The sequence below is a fragment of the Aptenodytes patagonicus genome, chromosome 1 (genome assembly GCF_965638725.1).
Source record: "Aptenodytes patagonicus chromosome 1, bAptPat1.pri.cur, whole genome shotgun sequence".
Taxonomy (NCBI): Eukaryota; Metazoa; Chordata; class Aves; order Sphenisciformes; family Spheniscidae; genus Aptenodytes; species Aptenodytes patagonicus.
This window is the reverse complement of record NC_134949.1, coordinates 52,290,451-52,306,247: the sequence shown is the minus strand read 5'-3', so window position 1 is coordinate 52,306,247 and position 15,797 is coordinate 52,290,451. Positions and strand designations below refer to the sequence as shown.

Genomic DNA, 15,797 nt, shown 5'->3' with positions numbered 1-15,797 from the left:
TCTCCAACACAGAGGCTTCCACTGATGGGTCTCAAGTTAAAATTCCCGACAATAATTCACCTCGGGTAAGCGTACTTCATAGTGGTCCCTTTGTCTGAGAACAGTATTGTGTGTAGCATGGACTGCAAGTGTTGTAATTTTTTTGTCTTTAAAGACAAAGGTATTTCCAGCTTCTGTGTCGACGTGGTCATTGCTAAACTTTATTTTGGCACCATCTTAACAGGCATTTCTCCACATCTTTTCTGCTTTGCATCTGCCTGCAGAAGAGGCGCGTGGTATAGCAGCACCAGTCTTGGTAACGGGGGGGTGGCCTAATGTTTGTGCTACCTGTTCCGGCAACATCTTCCAGAGCATAAGTGAAAGGGTAACGGAGGGAAACTCATTAATTTGCTCCTCCCCTACGATACAAAATTATGTTCTCTAACTTCAGCGTGGACTGAGCAAAGCAGGCTTGCTTTCTACACTGCCTGCTCTCATCCGGCTCTGGATAGAGCTGCATGGGTATCATCCAGTCTCCTTTCAATCCTAGCAGCCATGGCCAACCCGTAACAGGGTGACTATCTTCCAGCCCTGTCCCCCATGGAGGTTTTCATTAGTGTGATCTACTGCCAGGTGACAACCCCGTTAACTTTTGTTAAACCCTTCAGGTTTTAGAACAGTTGCATTCCAGCTTATTCTGATTTATTTACCTATTCTTGCTACATAAACTCCAGCTCCTAGATTTTCATTTCTATATTCCTGATGTGATCTTTGGGAAAAAAAAATCCTGTGGTAATAGGTTGGGGGTTTTCTTTGCCTTTCCATGAAAAGGGTGTGCTCCCTGGGTTTGACTTGATTGGATGAAGTCAGCTGGATACATTGATCTCATTTATTTACAAAGGTGGGGATTTTGGGGGTGGATTTTTGCCTCTATCTGATTGCAACACTGGACTCCAGCTAGACACAGCTCTTCAGGCCATCGCGTGGTAAATGTAAGGCTGCTGCACGCTGCGCCCCTTCTCGGTCAAGGGACAACTTTGGAGAGAAAGCATGCCGAGATACACGGTGCATGTCCGAGGGGAATGGCTGGCAGTGCCGTGCCTAAGCTGCACGAACACGATCGGGTGGCTGGGAAAGGAAGCTGTGAGACGGTACATGAAAAACAAACCCGACAATGGGGGATTCGCCTCGGTGGAAGAAGTAAAATTTTACATTCGAAGGTGCAAGGGACTTGGCTTGCTGGATCTTGATGATACAGTGGAAGATGCTCTAGAGGACAATGAATTTGTTGAAGTTGGTAAGCAAAACCTTAAGCAACGTATCGCAGAGTGACCACATTGGCATCTGAGTCAGCAAACTGTCATTTAGCTTATCTAAAATTGCGTCTGAGATGGTGTCTATGATTTTTATGGAAAAATACCAAATGTACCCTTAGTTTTTAAGTATAGAACTATATAAGGTGTAGAAGCTACAGGATTCTATATACATCATTTGCATATGATATCACATATGCTATATGATTGTATGGGATATGGAGCATGTGTCCAAGGGTTGGGCAGCTCTTTTGCCTTTAGAGTGCCTTAAATAAACTACATAGTCCCTTGTTATTTTCCTAGAAGCATAGAAATACATTTGGGGCTGATAACTGCAAATTAGACTTCTTACTGGTGTGTATTGCAATGAATAACAAATTCATTTATATGTAGAATACAATTTAATCCTCTTCATGTTTATTTGCATATTTCTTCTAGTTATAGAAGGAGATACAATGTCTCCAGATTTCATACCATCTCAGCCAGAAGGAGTTCATTTGTATCCTTTTTTGAGCATTTTGTGAACTTTTTTATAATTCTAGATTTATAATTTCCTAGATTTCCTTGTTCTTTTAGCATTCCTTCATTCTTAAAACACATTGCTAGCTGTAATCGAATGGTCACTACCTGTGAAATCCTGTCTGCCCTTCATTTTCCTTTACAGAACTTTCAGATACAGCAAATACCGAGAACCAGAACAGGTAGGAATCGCCAGTGACTTTACAACTCGGTAACAAATCCTGCTATCCACCAGAACGTGCTGAGAGTTCAGCCACTGCAGCATTCATGAGAGCAGGGGCTGTTAGATTGGCTGGGTCTAGGAATCTAAATTATAATGTGGTTATTATGGTTTTTTTATCGAGTTCCTGTCTTATGAATGAGCATGAGTGAGCCTCCTGTCATTGCTGAGTTTTGACTGTTTTTTTTCTTTCTTCTGATTATTAAGCAACTTTCTAAGTATACGTATCCCAAACTAAAAGGTGGTTCTTTGGTGTAGCATATTTCTTTAGATGGCAACAGCTTAACAACGGAGGACTTGGTCAATTTAGGAAAGGGACTCTACAAGATAAAGGTAAAGATCCTGAACAAATGTGGCTAAAAATTACGTGTTTATCTTTCTACAATTAAACTTAAATAATGATAGATAAACTTATATTTATATTGTAGCTCACACCTGAAGCTGAAGCTAAAGTCAAACAATCACGAGAAGTGATTGAAAGGATTGTAAAGGAACAGACGGGTAAATATTTTTACCTCAAACTATTAATTGTTTAGAAAACTTTATCGGGTTCCCTCCTTAACCAGCAGAGTACGTTTCTTGCAGTTGTTTATGGAATCACCACAGGGTTTGGGAAGTTTGCCAGGACTGTCATCTCAAACAGTAAGCTGAGGTAAGTTGTGTGTGCAGCTTTCTCTGTCCTTTCTTTTCAGGAAAGGAAGAGGAGGGAGCAGTTTGGCCCTGTACATTTATACTCTGTGGTTAGATGAGAGGGCTGCCTCAGTATTTCCCTTTGCTTGTGCAAAATAAAACCTGACAAGACTTACTTGGGTTTTTACATATATTTTTTTTCCATAGGGAGCTTCAAGTGAACTTGGTTCGTTCGCATTCTGCAGGTAATAAGAAATCGCTTGGTGTTTTCCCTTTTCTGCCACTGTTGGTAGTGGGTTAGTAACCGAGAGGGTTACTGTTTCAGGTGTGGGGAAACCTTTGAGCCCAGAGAGATCTCGCATGCTGTTGGCGCTGAGGATCAATGTCCTAGCAAAAGGATACAGTGGAATATCCCTAGAAACGCTCCAGCAAGTTATTGAAGCATTTAATGGTAAAGAGATATTTAAAGAAAATCCCCCTTTCCCTTTTTTTTTTTTCCTTTTAACTGTTTTGTTAAAGGGTGTAGCTCAATGGATCGAGCTATGGATGTTGGTCTTTTGACTTGGTAGTTGTGAGAGATCAGGACCAAAGCTCAGCTGTGACCGGTCCTGTAGATGATCACGGCTAGAGACTGTTCCTCTGTTGAAGAACACGGGGTGTGAACAGAAGTGTCAGGAAGGGCTGAGAGAAATGGATGCAACACGTAGAAGTTTGGGAAATGAGCCTCTGAGAGGTCAAGTAATTAGTTCAAGACTAAGCTTGACTGAGAGCATGACTCTGACTCTGGGCAAGCCCTTCTACGAAGGCTCAAGTCTCTAACTTTTGTCCTGTTGCATGTGCCACCATCTTTTGGGATGCCAGGATTTTTGGGTGGGGCTATTACCACGTAGACAGCTGCACGTGTTGGTGTTTGTCAAGCAGATGTGCTTGAGCAGCACTTGTTTTTGTGAGTAGACCCCCTGAGACCTACACAAGTGTTCATAAGCAAGGGCTGCAAGGCAGCCGCACAGAAGCACATGGCTGGTCAGCAGCTCACATGGCCACGACTGTCAAAGCAGTTATAGCTGGGCTGCCTTGCCGGACGCTGCGGCAGGGAAACCAAAGGGGCGGCTGTGCTGTTCATTAGCTGATGTCCATTAACAGTCCCTCTGGTGAGGCATGCCAGTGTGGCTGGGACGAGCAAAGAGCACCTTCTCTCTCTGTGCAGTGCTGCCCTCTGTTGCACCCTCCTCCTTCTCCTCCCACAGCGGGTGAAGGAGCTGCAATTCAGTGTTTAACCCTGCAAAAGAAACAGACTGGTCCCTTCCCTGCTTTTTCCGCAGTTCCCTGGGCTCTGTTTCTTCATTTCCACACGTTCAGGGCTCAGAGGGCTGGGGTGGGGTGAAGAAGGCTCAAAGGTGATTTGTAGGAGTTACCCAATGTTTAGTTGAGTGAGAAATGAAGAGGTAGCTTTGTCCACACTGAGTGGTCACCCTGTGATGGAGCGCTGAGAGGAGTGATATTCTACCTGCCTGGCTGTAGATGCTATCACCCTGGGCTGTGGTCCCCCCACTCCTAAACTAAAGGCAGAGCTAAATGCAGAAGGGAGTTGATTTCTTTATAAACTGCAGCTAGCCTGTGAGCAGGGGCAAATCCCAGTCTGCAACAAGAGTAGTCCTGTTGGCGCCATTGACCATGACTGCAGGATGTTACTGTGACCACTCTCATGTGCTGGCTTCTCTGTTTTCCAAGGCATGTATCGAGGGGAAGCTCTAACAGGAGTCGGTTTTGTTTTCTTTCTAGCGTCCTGCCTTCCTTATATCCCTGAGAAAGGGACAGTTGGAGCCAGCGGAGACTTGGCCCCCCTCTCTCATCTTGCTCTGGGATTAATTGGAGAGGGAAAGATGTGGTCCCCAAAGAGTGGCTGGGCTGATGCTAAATATGTAAGACTCATGCAGCTGATTGCTTTTTTTTCTGCTTCCTGGCTCATTTGCCAAATTGCATGTAGCTTTGAGAGAAGGAGAGCCTTTGCTCAGATTAATAACAGGTAAAAGTCCCTGGATTTTTTGTACCAGTTTGAACGGGGATTAGGTTGCCTTTAGCAACTCATCCTCTACCTTGAGGAAGGTGGATCCATGAGAATGGAATAACTCACCCACATGTCACTGGAGCAGATATGAATATGCAGCATGTTATTAAGTCCTAAAGAAATATCATGCCATAGTATTGCAATGCAAGATACTGCAGTGACATCAGTTAGGACCCGGAGAGAGGGGCAGGATGTGATATCAGCTTTGAAAGAACTGTTCTTGCGTCTTCAGCTCCCTAAACATCAACACTGTTCCAACAAACCCAAGATCACCTCTCAAATTCAAAACTTCAAATGCTGAGAGTAACCGGAGATTTATTGGAGGCAGGAACTTATCAGTAGAATTTCTACTGATTTTATAATGGCTTTAAGTGAATACACAGGTTTGGACATTTCATTTTTGATAGATTAACTAGCGTTACAGGGAACCTTTACAGCATCATCCTTTACAAGATGGAAGCTTTACAATGGAATTAATTTTTAATTAATTATTATTCTGTCACTAATACATTAGCAGATTGATCTAGTGTTGAATATCTCCAAGTCTGGCCCCTCCGGAGTCTTTCATAGTAGTTTGTTCTGCTACACCTATCACTCCTATCCACGAATATTTGAACACCAGATTTATTAATGGATTGATAGCTGTACCATCACTGTCGGATGGAGAAGTACCGAGAACTACACAGGGAGAGGAGTAGGGAAGAAGCAGGCCAGTGTGTCATGGACCTTCGGGACCAGAAGTTACAGTTGTACACCTCTGAGATGTGTTACCTCTTCAGTTGGAAAGGTTGAGAGGACTCTAATCAGAATCAAGGTTATACCTTTCCTCCATTTCCCACAAGAACGATTGCCCTATGGAATAGACATGTACAGAATAAACTGAGTAGGACTCTCCCTGTCATTGGAGATTTTCTATAGAAAGAGCTAGGAAATCATATATGAAGAAATAGTTTATGCCAAGGCAAACCTGCTATGAGGCAAGGCGTAGGCAGAACTACCTTCCCAAGATGTTTCCAGCCTTCTCTCCTATTACTCTCTCCCATCAGCTAATACATGGTAGATGTTAACGGGCTGTGACAGTATCTCACTTCAGTGCTCCTACTACCTTCTTTAACTGGCACTGGGAAATTAGGTGCTAGTTTGGAAGCCCAAAAATGCTGTCCTTTATTTAGCCCAGAAAAAAAAAAAAAAGTTTGTGATATAAAGCTCTTTTTCTCCCTTCACTTAAGGAATTTGTTAATATTTTTATTTATAGAAACATTTAAGATTTAAAAATTTTTGTGGTTGAATTACCAAAAAACATTTTTTATTAATTACCTTGTCATTAAACTCCTTCACAGGTCCTGGAAGCCCATGGTCTGAGACCAATTACCTTGAAACCAAAAGAGGTAATAAAGTATAATGATGCCAGCTGATGAAAAACAAGTGTGGTCAATCACTAGTTGCTTTATACTTAACAATCTAAGCCTGAAATGAATTAACAGTCATTTTAAATCAAGCTCCAGAATTATATTAATGACATATTGTCAGGAGCGGGATTCACCTCTCCCAGTGCCACCCTACTTGACTTGAAATGTCAGACCCAAGCTTGATGTTTAGATTGGCTCTGTGGTCAGTGGAAAGAGATGGGCATCTTCAGAAAACACTTTACATCATCCTGAAACAGCTGTCTAAGAAGCCCTCTCAAGGTACCTATCTGCCCTTTGACCATAACAGGAGCTCAGATGACTGACTTGAACCAGATATCTGACTTCTAGATCTTTAAAACTAGGTGAGATGAATCTCACTCCAAGTATCAAAGTTTACATGGGAACACAACAGATTTGAGGGCTGTGGAGCTCTCCAATAAGGGGCCTCAGTAGCTGTAAAACAGCACCAGGAGCAAGAAGCCAAATCCAGTGTCTCCTAAAGGCAAATGGAAGGCTCCCATGGGCCTTCATGTTTGTTTAGAACAAATATGAAGCTAGTTTTAACTGAACTCAACAAATCTTTTAAAGCAGTTATAAATCCTAATGCTGTTTTAATTCTCCACTTCCTTATTGTGATTGGTTTTTGCATCCCCCATGCTCATAACTTCTTTGGTTTAACTAATAAATTAAGAAGAAATTAATAAAAATAGCATTCCACTTCCAAAGAACTGGAAAAGAATACAGATTTCCTGTACTTTTCTTGCTTAAGCTTGAAATAACATGAAATAAACTTCTTGCTTGGAACTACTGGAGCTCCAAGGGTGTCTATAATGACTTAGCAGGGCCATGACCATTGACAATTTTTGTAGCAAAGATGCCCAGTCAAGCTGTGCATTTTATGATTTCAGGATGATCCAGGAAGCTGAGCAAAGGTCTTTAACTCATTCATCTGAGGAGAATTATCACAGAGATGGGGAATTATCACAGTGTGTGGAATAGCTGCAATGAATTTGCTTAACATCTGCTTTCTCTTTGAAGGGTCTGGCTCTCATCAATGGGACACAAATGATCACCTCGCTGGGATGCGAAGCGGTTGAAAGAGCCGGTGCTATTGCTAGACAAGCTGACATAATCGCTGCCCTTACACTTGAAGTCTTGAAGGGTACAACAAGGGCCTTTGACACTGGTGGGTACTGGGCCTTTCCTGTCTGTTTGCTTAACAGCCATTGACAAGAGAAGCAAAACCTAACAGTCTAACTTGTTTTACTAGATATCCATGCAGTGCGCCCACATCGAGGGCAGGCTGAAGTGGCATTTCGATTCAGGTCCCTTCTAGATTCTGACCACCATCCATCAGAAATAGCAGGTGAACAATCTCAACCTTCACCCTTTCAGGTTACACAGATCCGTCTGGGTCTTTCAGCAGTAGCCCATATGCTTTTGTGGGTTTTTTCCCTCCCTTGTTCCTTCTAGAGAGCCATAGATTCTGTGACCGAGTTCAGGACGCGTACACAATGCGCTGCTGCCCTCAGGTAAAAACTGACTTTATTTCCTTTCGTAGCACTAGATAAATGATGATGAAGTTCCCACATCAGAAGTACTGTCAACTATGCACTGTCTGACTCCATTAGAGGAAGAAATGGTTTTATTTTGCTTCTCCCTCACTTCAGAGTTAGTATTAATGGAGACATGTAATTCATTGATCCCATGCACACACCCATCAGGCAGCGTCTAACAAAGCTGTGTTCAGATCTGAAAGAGGCCAAGTGTCAGAAGCAGGGGGAAGGTGCTGGTTTCTACTCTTGCAGGCTTTGTAGAGCATTTATTCTGCATTGATGCTAAGACCATGAACTGGGGAAAGGTGTTTCCAGAAGCAGCCAGTGTGATAGGTTGTTCATCTACCTGTAGTATCTGTAACGTACTGGAAGAACTCGACCCCGTGAGTTTTAACATAAGCAAAGCTATTAAATCAGTGGAATTAATGAAAGTTAATTAATGAGAGGTTTTTTTCTGTGGGGGCTTTGTAAGGTTACTTCTCTTCTAATAACACTTCTGCCACTGAATAAGTATCTTATCTTCCATTTAGAGTAAGCCAACCCAAACAAGTAAAGAATGATATATTCAGATTACCTTTTTAGCAATACTGTCATAATAATATAAATACGGTCTTTCGGGTGTCTAGTATGGGCAGTATCCCATAGTGGTGCTCCTGATTTTAAGAGCAAATACAAGACCACCTTCATCTGTGGATGTAGAGACTGGGATGATGGGAAAGAGGGTGCCTGCAGCTCAGTCAGCATCCTGAAAATGAACTAAGTGTAGACACTAAGCTCAGGTGCTAATGTCTTTTGTTCTAGGTCCACGGAGTTGTAAATGATACAATTGCTTTTGTGAAGGACATCATGACAACTGAAATCAATAGTGCCACGGACAACCCTGTATCTTTTTGATGACTTTATTTCTATGCAAAGTTTTGCTTGGCCTTTTTTATCCTTTTTCTTCTATATAATTATTTGCATAGGAGGCAAAAAAGTCGTAACTGGCTTCAGTCAATAACTACCATTGGTTGCAACAGTAACGTCTCTTCTCCATGTCTGCATTGGTGCATGCAAGTGTGTGTCTGGGCAAGGAAACCACGTGCGCATGCAGTTTAGCGCATGTTAAATGTTTCCTAGATGAGATTCTATATGCTTATATTGAATATGTAGGTAGATGGGACTTGGCAACCAAATGGATGTAGACAGATGGTGGCTTGTCGTATGAAACATCTGTTGGTGCAGCATGAGTGAAATCTGCACTATAGAGCAAGATTTGCACTGTCAGGGAAGGCAGACAAAACGCGTGTGGCTGGTAAGCCTCATCATGGCTCAGCCTGGTAAACTCTGTGCACAGTTCTTGCATTGGTGCTGAGCCAGGCTAGATTCCCCTCAGCAGTATAATGATGCTATACGTAACATCACATCCATAGCCGATAAGCATTACTGCTTGTAGCATGCCTAAAAATCTATCTGCCATGGAGAGAATCTACCAAGGAACTGAGAAACTATGCTAGGATCCGAACACATGTGGTTTTTTGCACCCCTCCCCACCCCCGATCAAAGTCCTCATTTTATGTAGTCTGTTTGAAAAAAACAGAACTGAGATTGAGTCTTCATTTTCTGAAAAGTGAACATGCAGGTGTAATATAATGTGCTTGCAAATAGAAGCCTATTAGCACAAACATTCCTTCAGTTAAGATATTCTGATTGCTGACAGATATCTGTCATGTAAACTGTGTTTCATTCATGTTTGTGCCTTAACTTCTCCTTAAAGATGGTGTTTGCTGAAAGAGCAGAGACAATTTCCGGAGGAAACTTTCACGGTGAATATCCTGCAAAGGTAATAAAGCATTTGGAGAAAGAAAAAAAAAAAAAAAGTAGTTTCTGTTTTGGTTTTTTTGTTTGTTTGTTTCTGTCATCTGGTTTAATGAGATCTTCTTTTATAGGCTCTAGACTATTTGGCAATTGGTGTGCACGAACTCGCTGCAATTAGTGAAAGAAGAATTGAGAGGCTCTGCAACCCCTCACTCAGCGAACTGCCTGCATTTTTAGTCACTGAAGGAGGTCTGAACTCTGGCTTCATGATTGCACACTGCACGGCAGCTGCCCTGGGTGAGTGCTTGAGCAATATAATCGAGAGGGCAAGCTAGAAAGACCAATTTATATCGAGGCAGTTGTAATTTGATAGTAGGCATGGATGTCTTCCACCTCTTCTCCATGTGCTTTGTGCTGTTTGGGTGCAAAGTTTGAGCGCTGAGTGCAGCTGCAATTATTTCAGCTCGGGATTCTTTATTCTGAGCTGATCCATGGGCATGTTTAGCACTCTGAGCATGCAAACCCTTAGGTGGACTTTGGTGAGCATGCTTGCCCGCTTGCATCTTTATGGGATTGGCAGGGAGCACTCTAATTTAGTCACCAACACAAGAGCTCCGGTTGAAATCAGTGACAGCTCTGTACCCAGGAGCTTGCAAATCAGCTCAGATAGGGCTGTAATTAACAGCAAACACTGCAGGCAACAAACGTACATCTGTCCGAGCCACTCTGCTGAACCTAGAACCTCTGGTTGGATAGTTATGGTCTGTAAGCAGGGGATACCTTTATTCCTCACTTCTCACTAGCACAGCGACACCACTTGTCTCAAAGCTGGACCTGATACCCGTAGTACTCAGTGTCTCCATTTGATGGCCAGATCCGTACGTCAATATCAGACTCCACAGTCCTCAGGAGACTGGAGTTCCCAGGTCTGGTTATCAGAGGAGCACACTAAAAATAAGCATTAGTACATTTTTCCTCTAGTACTCATGACTAAGGCAACAAGAAGCCTGCTGGCCGCTGGGCTATTACAGTTCATAGCTTCAGGAAAGCACGAGCCACCATAATCATGCTATGAGTAGAGGGTAAATTATAAGAGATGCAAACAGACAAAGGAACAGAGGATGTCAGATAAATGTGTAGATAAACATCCTGCAGAAAAAAAAGTCAATGAACTAAATCAATGTAATAAAGGAACCCTGCCTAGATGCCATTTTGGGAATGGGGCTGGAAAAGGAGCTGAAGCGCTCAGCCCCTTGTTTGAAGGCTGGAAACTTTTCCTTTTGGCTGGGCAGAGTTTAGGATGGCTCCAGGCCTTAGTTGTTGCTTGGCTTCAGGTTTCACAGCTCACTTCTGCAATCTGGAGCGAGAGATTCTAGGGTGTTTGTGGTCTCTGCTGCGGGGAATGAAAATTACAGCCCTGCCTTCTAACTCATTGCTGCGCTGACAACAGGAATCCATGGTTTAAAACCATCTTTCCCTGGTCAAAATAGCCAGGAATTTATCTAAAAGTGACATTTGAGCTCTTTTCCTTTTTTTTTTTTAAAAAAACAAGATATTACTAATATTTTTAAAGTCACTCTGCCAGTTTCTAAGGTGTTTGTGTACCAGCTAATGTTGTTCACTCCCAGGGTTAATAGATAAAGCTGCAAAAAATTTGCAGATGTTTCGCAATACCACTGGATGCGTCTCTCCCTTCCTCTCTGGTAGCACCGTGCCTGCCAGGCCAAACTGTTCGCAGTAGCCACACGCGGCCTCTCTGGGACCTGCTGTTGCCTGCCTGAACGTGCCAGCTGGGCTCTGGCCCTGGACTGTGTCACTCCAGCATATTTGCAATTGGTGTCACCACCTCGCTGTTGCTCTTGTTGCTTTTCTGAAGCCCCTAATTTGGCGAGGGCATTACGCAGCATCCTGCTGGGCTTCAGAAAGAAAAGGTCTGTGTGCAGCCAGAGCACTGTGAATGCAGACTTCATTTCTTCTCTTCTAAAGAGCAATTCTCAACCCCAAATTGTCGTTGGATGGTGCCTACAGCCCTTCCTGCAGCCAAATTCCCCTCGCTTTTGGGTGCAGTTCAAGAGACTTACTCCAAGTCTTGCACCTGGCTTTCAAAGCCGCAGCGCCCCTGCCCTCAGGGGTGTGCGTGCCTGGAGGAGGGACGTGGGCAGCCTGGTAGCGAGGCGAGGAGGGTGGGAGAGGATTTGTACCGTGCTCCTGCAGCATCTTCCTGGAGCAAGTTCTGCAAGTGCCTCAGCTCCAATGAGAAGAGACCAGATGCTGATCTCTAGCTCTCTTCTTGAAACCAGGGTAGGGGCAGTATCTGTGACCGAAAACAGAGGGAACCAATGCTCTTTACAAAGAGTTGCCTTGAAGTAACAGGCAAGGCCAGGCTTGTATTTCAGTTATGCTGTTCGCTCTTTTTCTTCAGTTTCCATCAGGCCTTTGAGCCAGAGCAACCCAACCCCGGAGATGGGGGAGGAGTGAGCAGTCTTTCTATATTTGGTTAATATTTGCATCTGAAGACTGATATTGGTTACTGTTTTCAGAGGCAATGGTAGTTTTCAAGGTGTTTATTACAAATTACTCAGTCCAGGTGAAACATCGATGCGTTCTCAAAAGAGTAGCGATAGTTGGACCTGAGGTGGTGGACAGGCTCTTTGCTCCAGGTTGGCCATTGTTTCTGTTGTCTCGTGCCCATTCTGTCCTACATTCATTGCACTGGATTTTTGCAGTTTCTGAGAACAAAGCCTTGTGCCACCCCTCTTCTGTGGATTCTCTCTCAACCAGTGCTGCTACGGAGGATCATGTGTCCATGGGAGGATGGGCTGCAAGAAAAGCTTTGAGAGTTATTGAACACGTGGAACAAGGTAAAATTAGAATGCTGATTTCCAGACAGACCTTATGTATGTAACCAGATGAAGATATTAGTGCCATTCTTTTTAGACATATTTTAAGAAAAAAGAGTTAATGCAGCTGAAAGAACAGTCTAAAAATATTATATTAAGTACATACAAGCATTTGGATCTTTCTAACAGAGATGAGGTAAATCCAGCACTAAGTGTTTCTTGTGAAACAAAACTGCTTACTGCAGGACACTCAGCAAAACTTTCCTCTCTTGCTTACAAGGACAGATTGCTCTCCTGCTTTTTATGTATGTATTTGGCAGATGGTGTTCTTAGATACAGACGTCAGCTGTTAGTGGAAGAGCAGAGTAATACACAGCACACAAATACTGAACTTGCCCACTTAAGTTTATACATTTGAATGCTCTGAAGAGTTAGTTTTATAGAAATACATTTTTCGTGTGCAGAGAAATGAGTTTGAGAAACTCTGTATTTCAACAATGTGTTGAGAAACAGTGTGTCCTAGATCCAGTTGGTTTTCCCAATTCCTTGGGCAGATTGGCTCGTGAAAATGAGGAACTAATGCCAATAATAATCAGGTGTGAGGTGGGCAGATACGGTGCAAACTCCTCCAGACAGAAGACTGTCTTCCAAAGCTCTGTAATTTTAGTGGTGCTTTCACGTGGGCTCTTGCAAGCTTCATAGGCAGAACTTTCTTTTATAGCTCAGGCCCCTTCCTTCTTCTCAGTCCTAAAGAAGTTTTCTGATTTATAGTGCCCATTACTTTGGGTATTCAAGATGACCTGGAGGAGATTTTTATGGATTTAAGACTGTGATAACTAGGAGTTCCGGGCACACTGAAAAGTCTGTACAGCAGACGACCTAAAATCTGCTTGCTAAAATGCTGGATACTACCCTCAGCACCATCCATAAAACAATCCTGCTGCTGGGCTGCCTCTCTGGGGTGTGTGCATCCACTGGTCTCTTCACTTTACCTGAAACCATATCACGTTAGGCAGAACAAACACCAAGGATAGCTTTATAAGGGAAACCTTGCCTTGAGCTGCCGAAAATCCCTTTTGCTGTTTTGATTTCCTAGTTCTGGCTATTGAGCTGCTCGCGGCCTGCCAGGGCATTGAATTCCTACGCCCTCTGAGAACAACCACCCCATTGGAGAAGGTCTACGACCTTGTGCGTTCCGTTGTGAGGTAAGATCAGACGGGTAACCTCTGGGGGAGGCATTTGTCTGGAGAACTGGCTGCCAGCGGTGGTGGTTAATGTTTGGCCAATGTTCACAATGTGTCTTGTTACAGGCCTTGGATGAAGGATCGCTTCATGGCCCCAGACATTGAAGCAGCTCACAGGCTGCTTGTGGAGCAGAAGGCAAGTGTTGACTTCGGGCACGTGCCGTGGGACTGTCCCGAGGAGCAGGCTGCAGCTCTGATCTGGAAATACCCTCCGTGCGTTTGTGGGCTGGCCTCACGAAAAGCACTCCTCTGCCTGGCGTGAACCCACCAGATTTTCTGAGATTTGGTTTTCCTTAGTTTTAATGGGATAGGTTTACAAATCAATTCCTAAAGTTGCCCTGTGTAATAAATAGCTTACACTATTAATTCTGGCAGGGGTTTCACAGACATAGGTCCAGCTTTGAATCATTTGAGGGCAGGGTCCTATACCCCCACAGATCTCCAGAGAAATCAGTGGTCTCTCCAGACGGTGTTCCTCATTCCTGGGGCAGTGAGTGCTCCCCAGCCTTGAGGACCTTGGGCATGGTGGACCACTGAAAGCAATAAGGGGATGTGGATGAGGGAACAGCAGTGGCGAAATGTGTTAACCTGAGCCAAGTGTTTGTACAGCTATGTTGATCCATCTATTTTATTTGTTTGTAAAATATAAGTAACAGAAGAATCGCAGAGAGTAAGCAAATGGGAGAAGAAAATCCCAGTCCATCTTCTGTAAGGCTGCCTTGCAGCCCTTACAGGAGGAGAGACAAAGGAGACTGTATAACATTTTCCTTTCCTGCCTTAAATCCCAGCCGCCATCCCTTCCCTTTTTCTTCGTCCATGCCAGCTGCCATGTTGCTCCCCCAGCCCCTTGTGACCAAGTGATTTTGTAGCAAGTGACAGCGATCCTCTCCCAACTGTTGCACACAGACCATTAACGTGGTGACAAGACAAGATGCAATATTTTTGCCTTGAATCCTTTCACCTTGTACCCCCGGAGCTGTATCTTTTCCTACCGCCTGTCAACTCCATCCACATGCTCTTCTCTAAACCTCTGGCTGTCTCTCTGGTTCTGTTGATCACATACAGCTTATCTATGTAGGTCTGTAATTCTCACTTCCATCCCAGCAACTCTTCCACGGGGTTTTCTGAACTTGTGTGTTGATGTCTGACCTGACCTCTTGTTTTGGTTCTGACTCTGCTGTTTAACTTTCTCATTTTGCAGGTGTGGGAAGTGGCTAAACCTTACATTGAAAAGTACAGGAGGGAACACATCCCTGAATCGAGACCCGTTTCACCAACAGCCTTCTCCCTGGGATCGCTGGAAATGAATACAGGTGTTGGTCATGGCCGTGGGCATCAGTATGAACTTTAAGAGTTGCAGTCCTCTGGAACAGAGCAGATCCTTTCCAGGAACTTGCCTAAGGGTGGCCGTTCTACTAGAAATCAACATGGTTTATCCAAGTGGTTTATCCAAAGGACCTGTCTATCTCAGGAGCACCTACAGATAGTAGAGAAATGGATCACTGCTTTCCTCACATGTGAAAGACAGCTTGTCACGATAGTCTGGTTTTGGCTGAATTTCCTGAGCTTCCCAACACAAAACATTGACTCCTGCTGAAACTAGTGGATGTTTTATACAGGGCCTCCTATATTTGTTTTGTCAGCTCTTCACTTGTTTTCTCTTCATCTGTGTCAATGATACTGAACAGCTTAGGTTTGATATTCTCACTTTTTTTTTTTCCTTTGGGTAGCTGCTGTGGTCCCCTTCATTCTACTACAAAGCAAAATTATCTTTACACTTAATTCTCCTCTCTTTTGCAGATCATATGTGAGGCACAGGTTCTTGTATAACAAGAGCATTTTTAGAGCAGGTGCTTCACAAATCTGAAAATCTGTGTGCATAAAAATGTGCTATGGAGATCACTGCTCCAGAACAAATATATTGTATTCTGGTGATGGACTACACTTAATGCAGTTTTCTAAGAGCTATGGGCTTACACCTGCAATAAATAAACTGAGGCTTCACATACAGCTGTAGCAATCTCTTTTCCTGTCATGTGTCATGATGAAAATGTAAAGCAAAAGCTTAGTTTAGAAATAAGGAGGACAGGTGGAACAGAGGCCAGGAAAGGGGGAGGAGGAGGAGGAGATGTAGGAGTGGTGGATATAAACCAGCGCAAGATCTACACTCCCATGGCTTACCAGGCATCTGCCTGGCTGCCGAGGGCCCCATTCCCACGGAG

General features: G+C 43.7%; 1 protein-coding gene across 1 annotated transcript; it reads left to right on the top strand.

Moving 5' to 3' along the window:
* Positions 1-957: 957 nt before the first annotated feature.
* HAL (histidine ammonia-lyase) lies at positions 958-15,583 on the top strand. Its single transcript, XM_076334997.1, has 20 exons — positions 958-1,276; positions 1,731-1,791; positions 1,966-1,993; positions 2,290-2,364; positions 2,460-2,532; positions 2,617-2,683; positions 2,869-2,906; positions 2,987-3,112; positions 4,444-4,583; positions 6,070-6,117; positions 7,177-7,324; positions 7,409-7,504; positions 7,612-7,670; positions 8,496-8,576; positions 9,451-9,516; positions 9,623-9,788; positions 12,218-12,352; positions 13,428-13,536; positions 13,642-13,711; positions 14,777-15,583. The coding sequence occupies exons 1-20, from the start codon at positions 1,030-1,032 to the stop codon at positions 14,924-14,926; spliced, it is 1,983 nt and encodes a 660-aa protein (XP_076191112.1). The 5' UTR covers positions 958-1,029; the 3' UTR covers positions 14,927-15,583.
* The last annotated feature ends 214 nt before the right edge of the window (positions 15,584-15,797 follow it).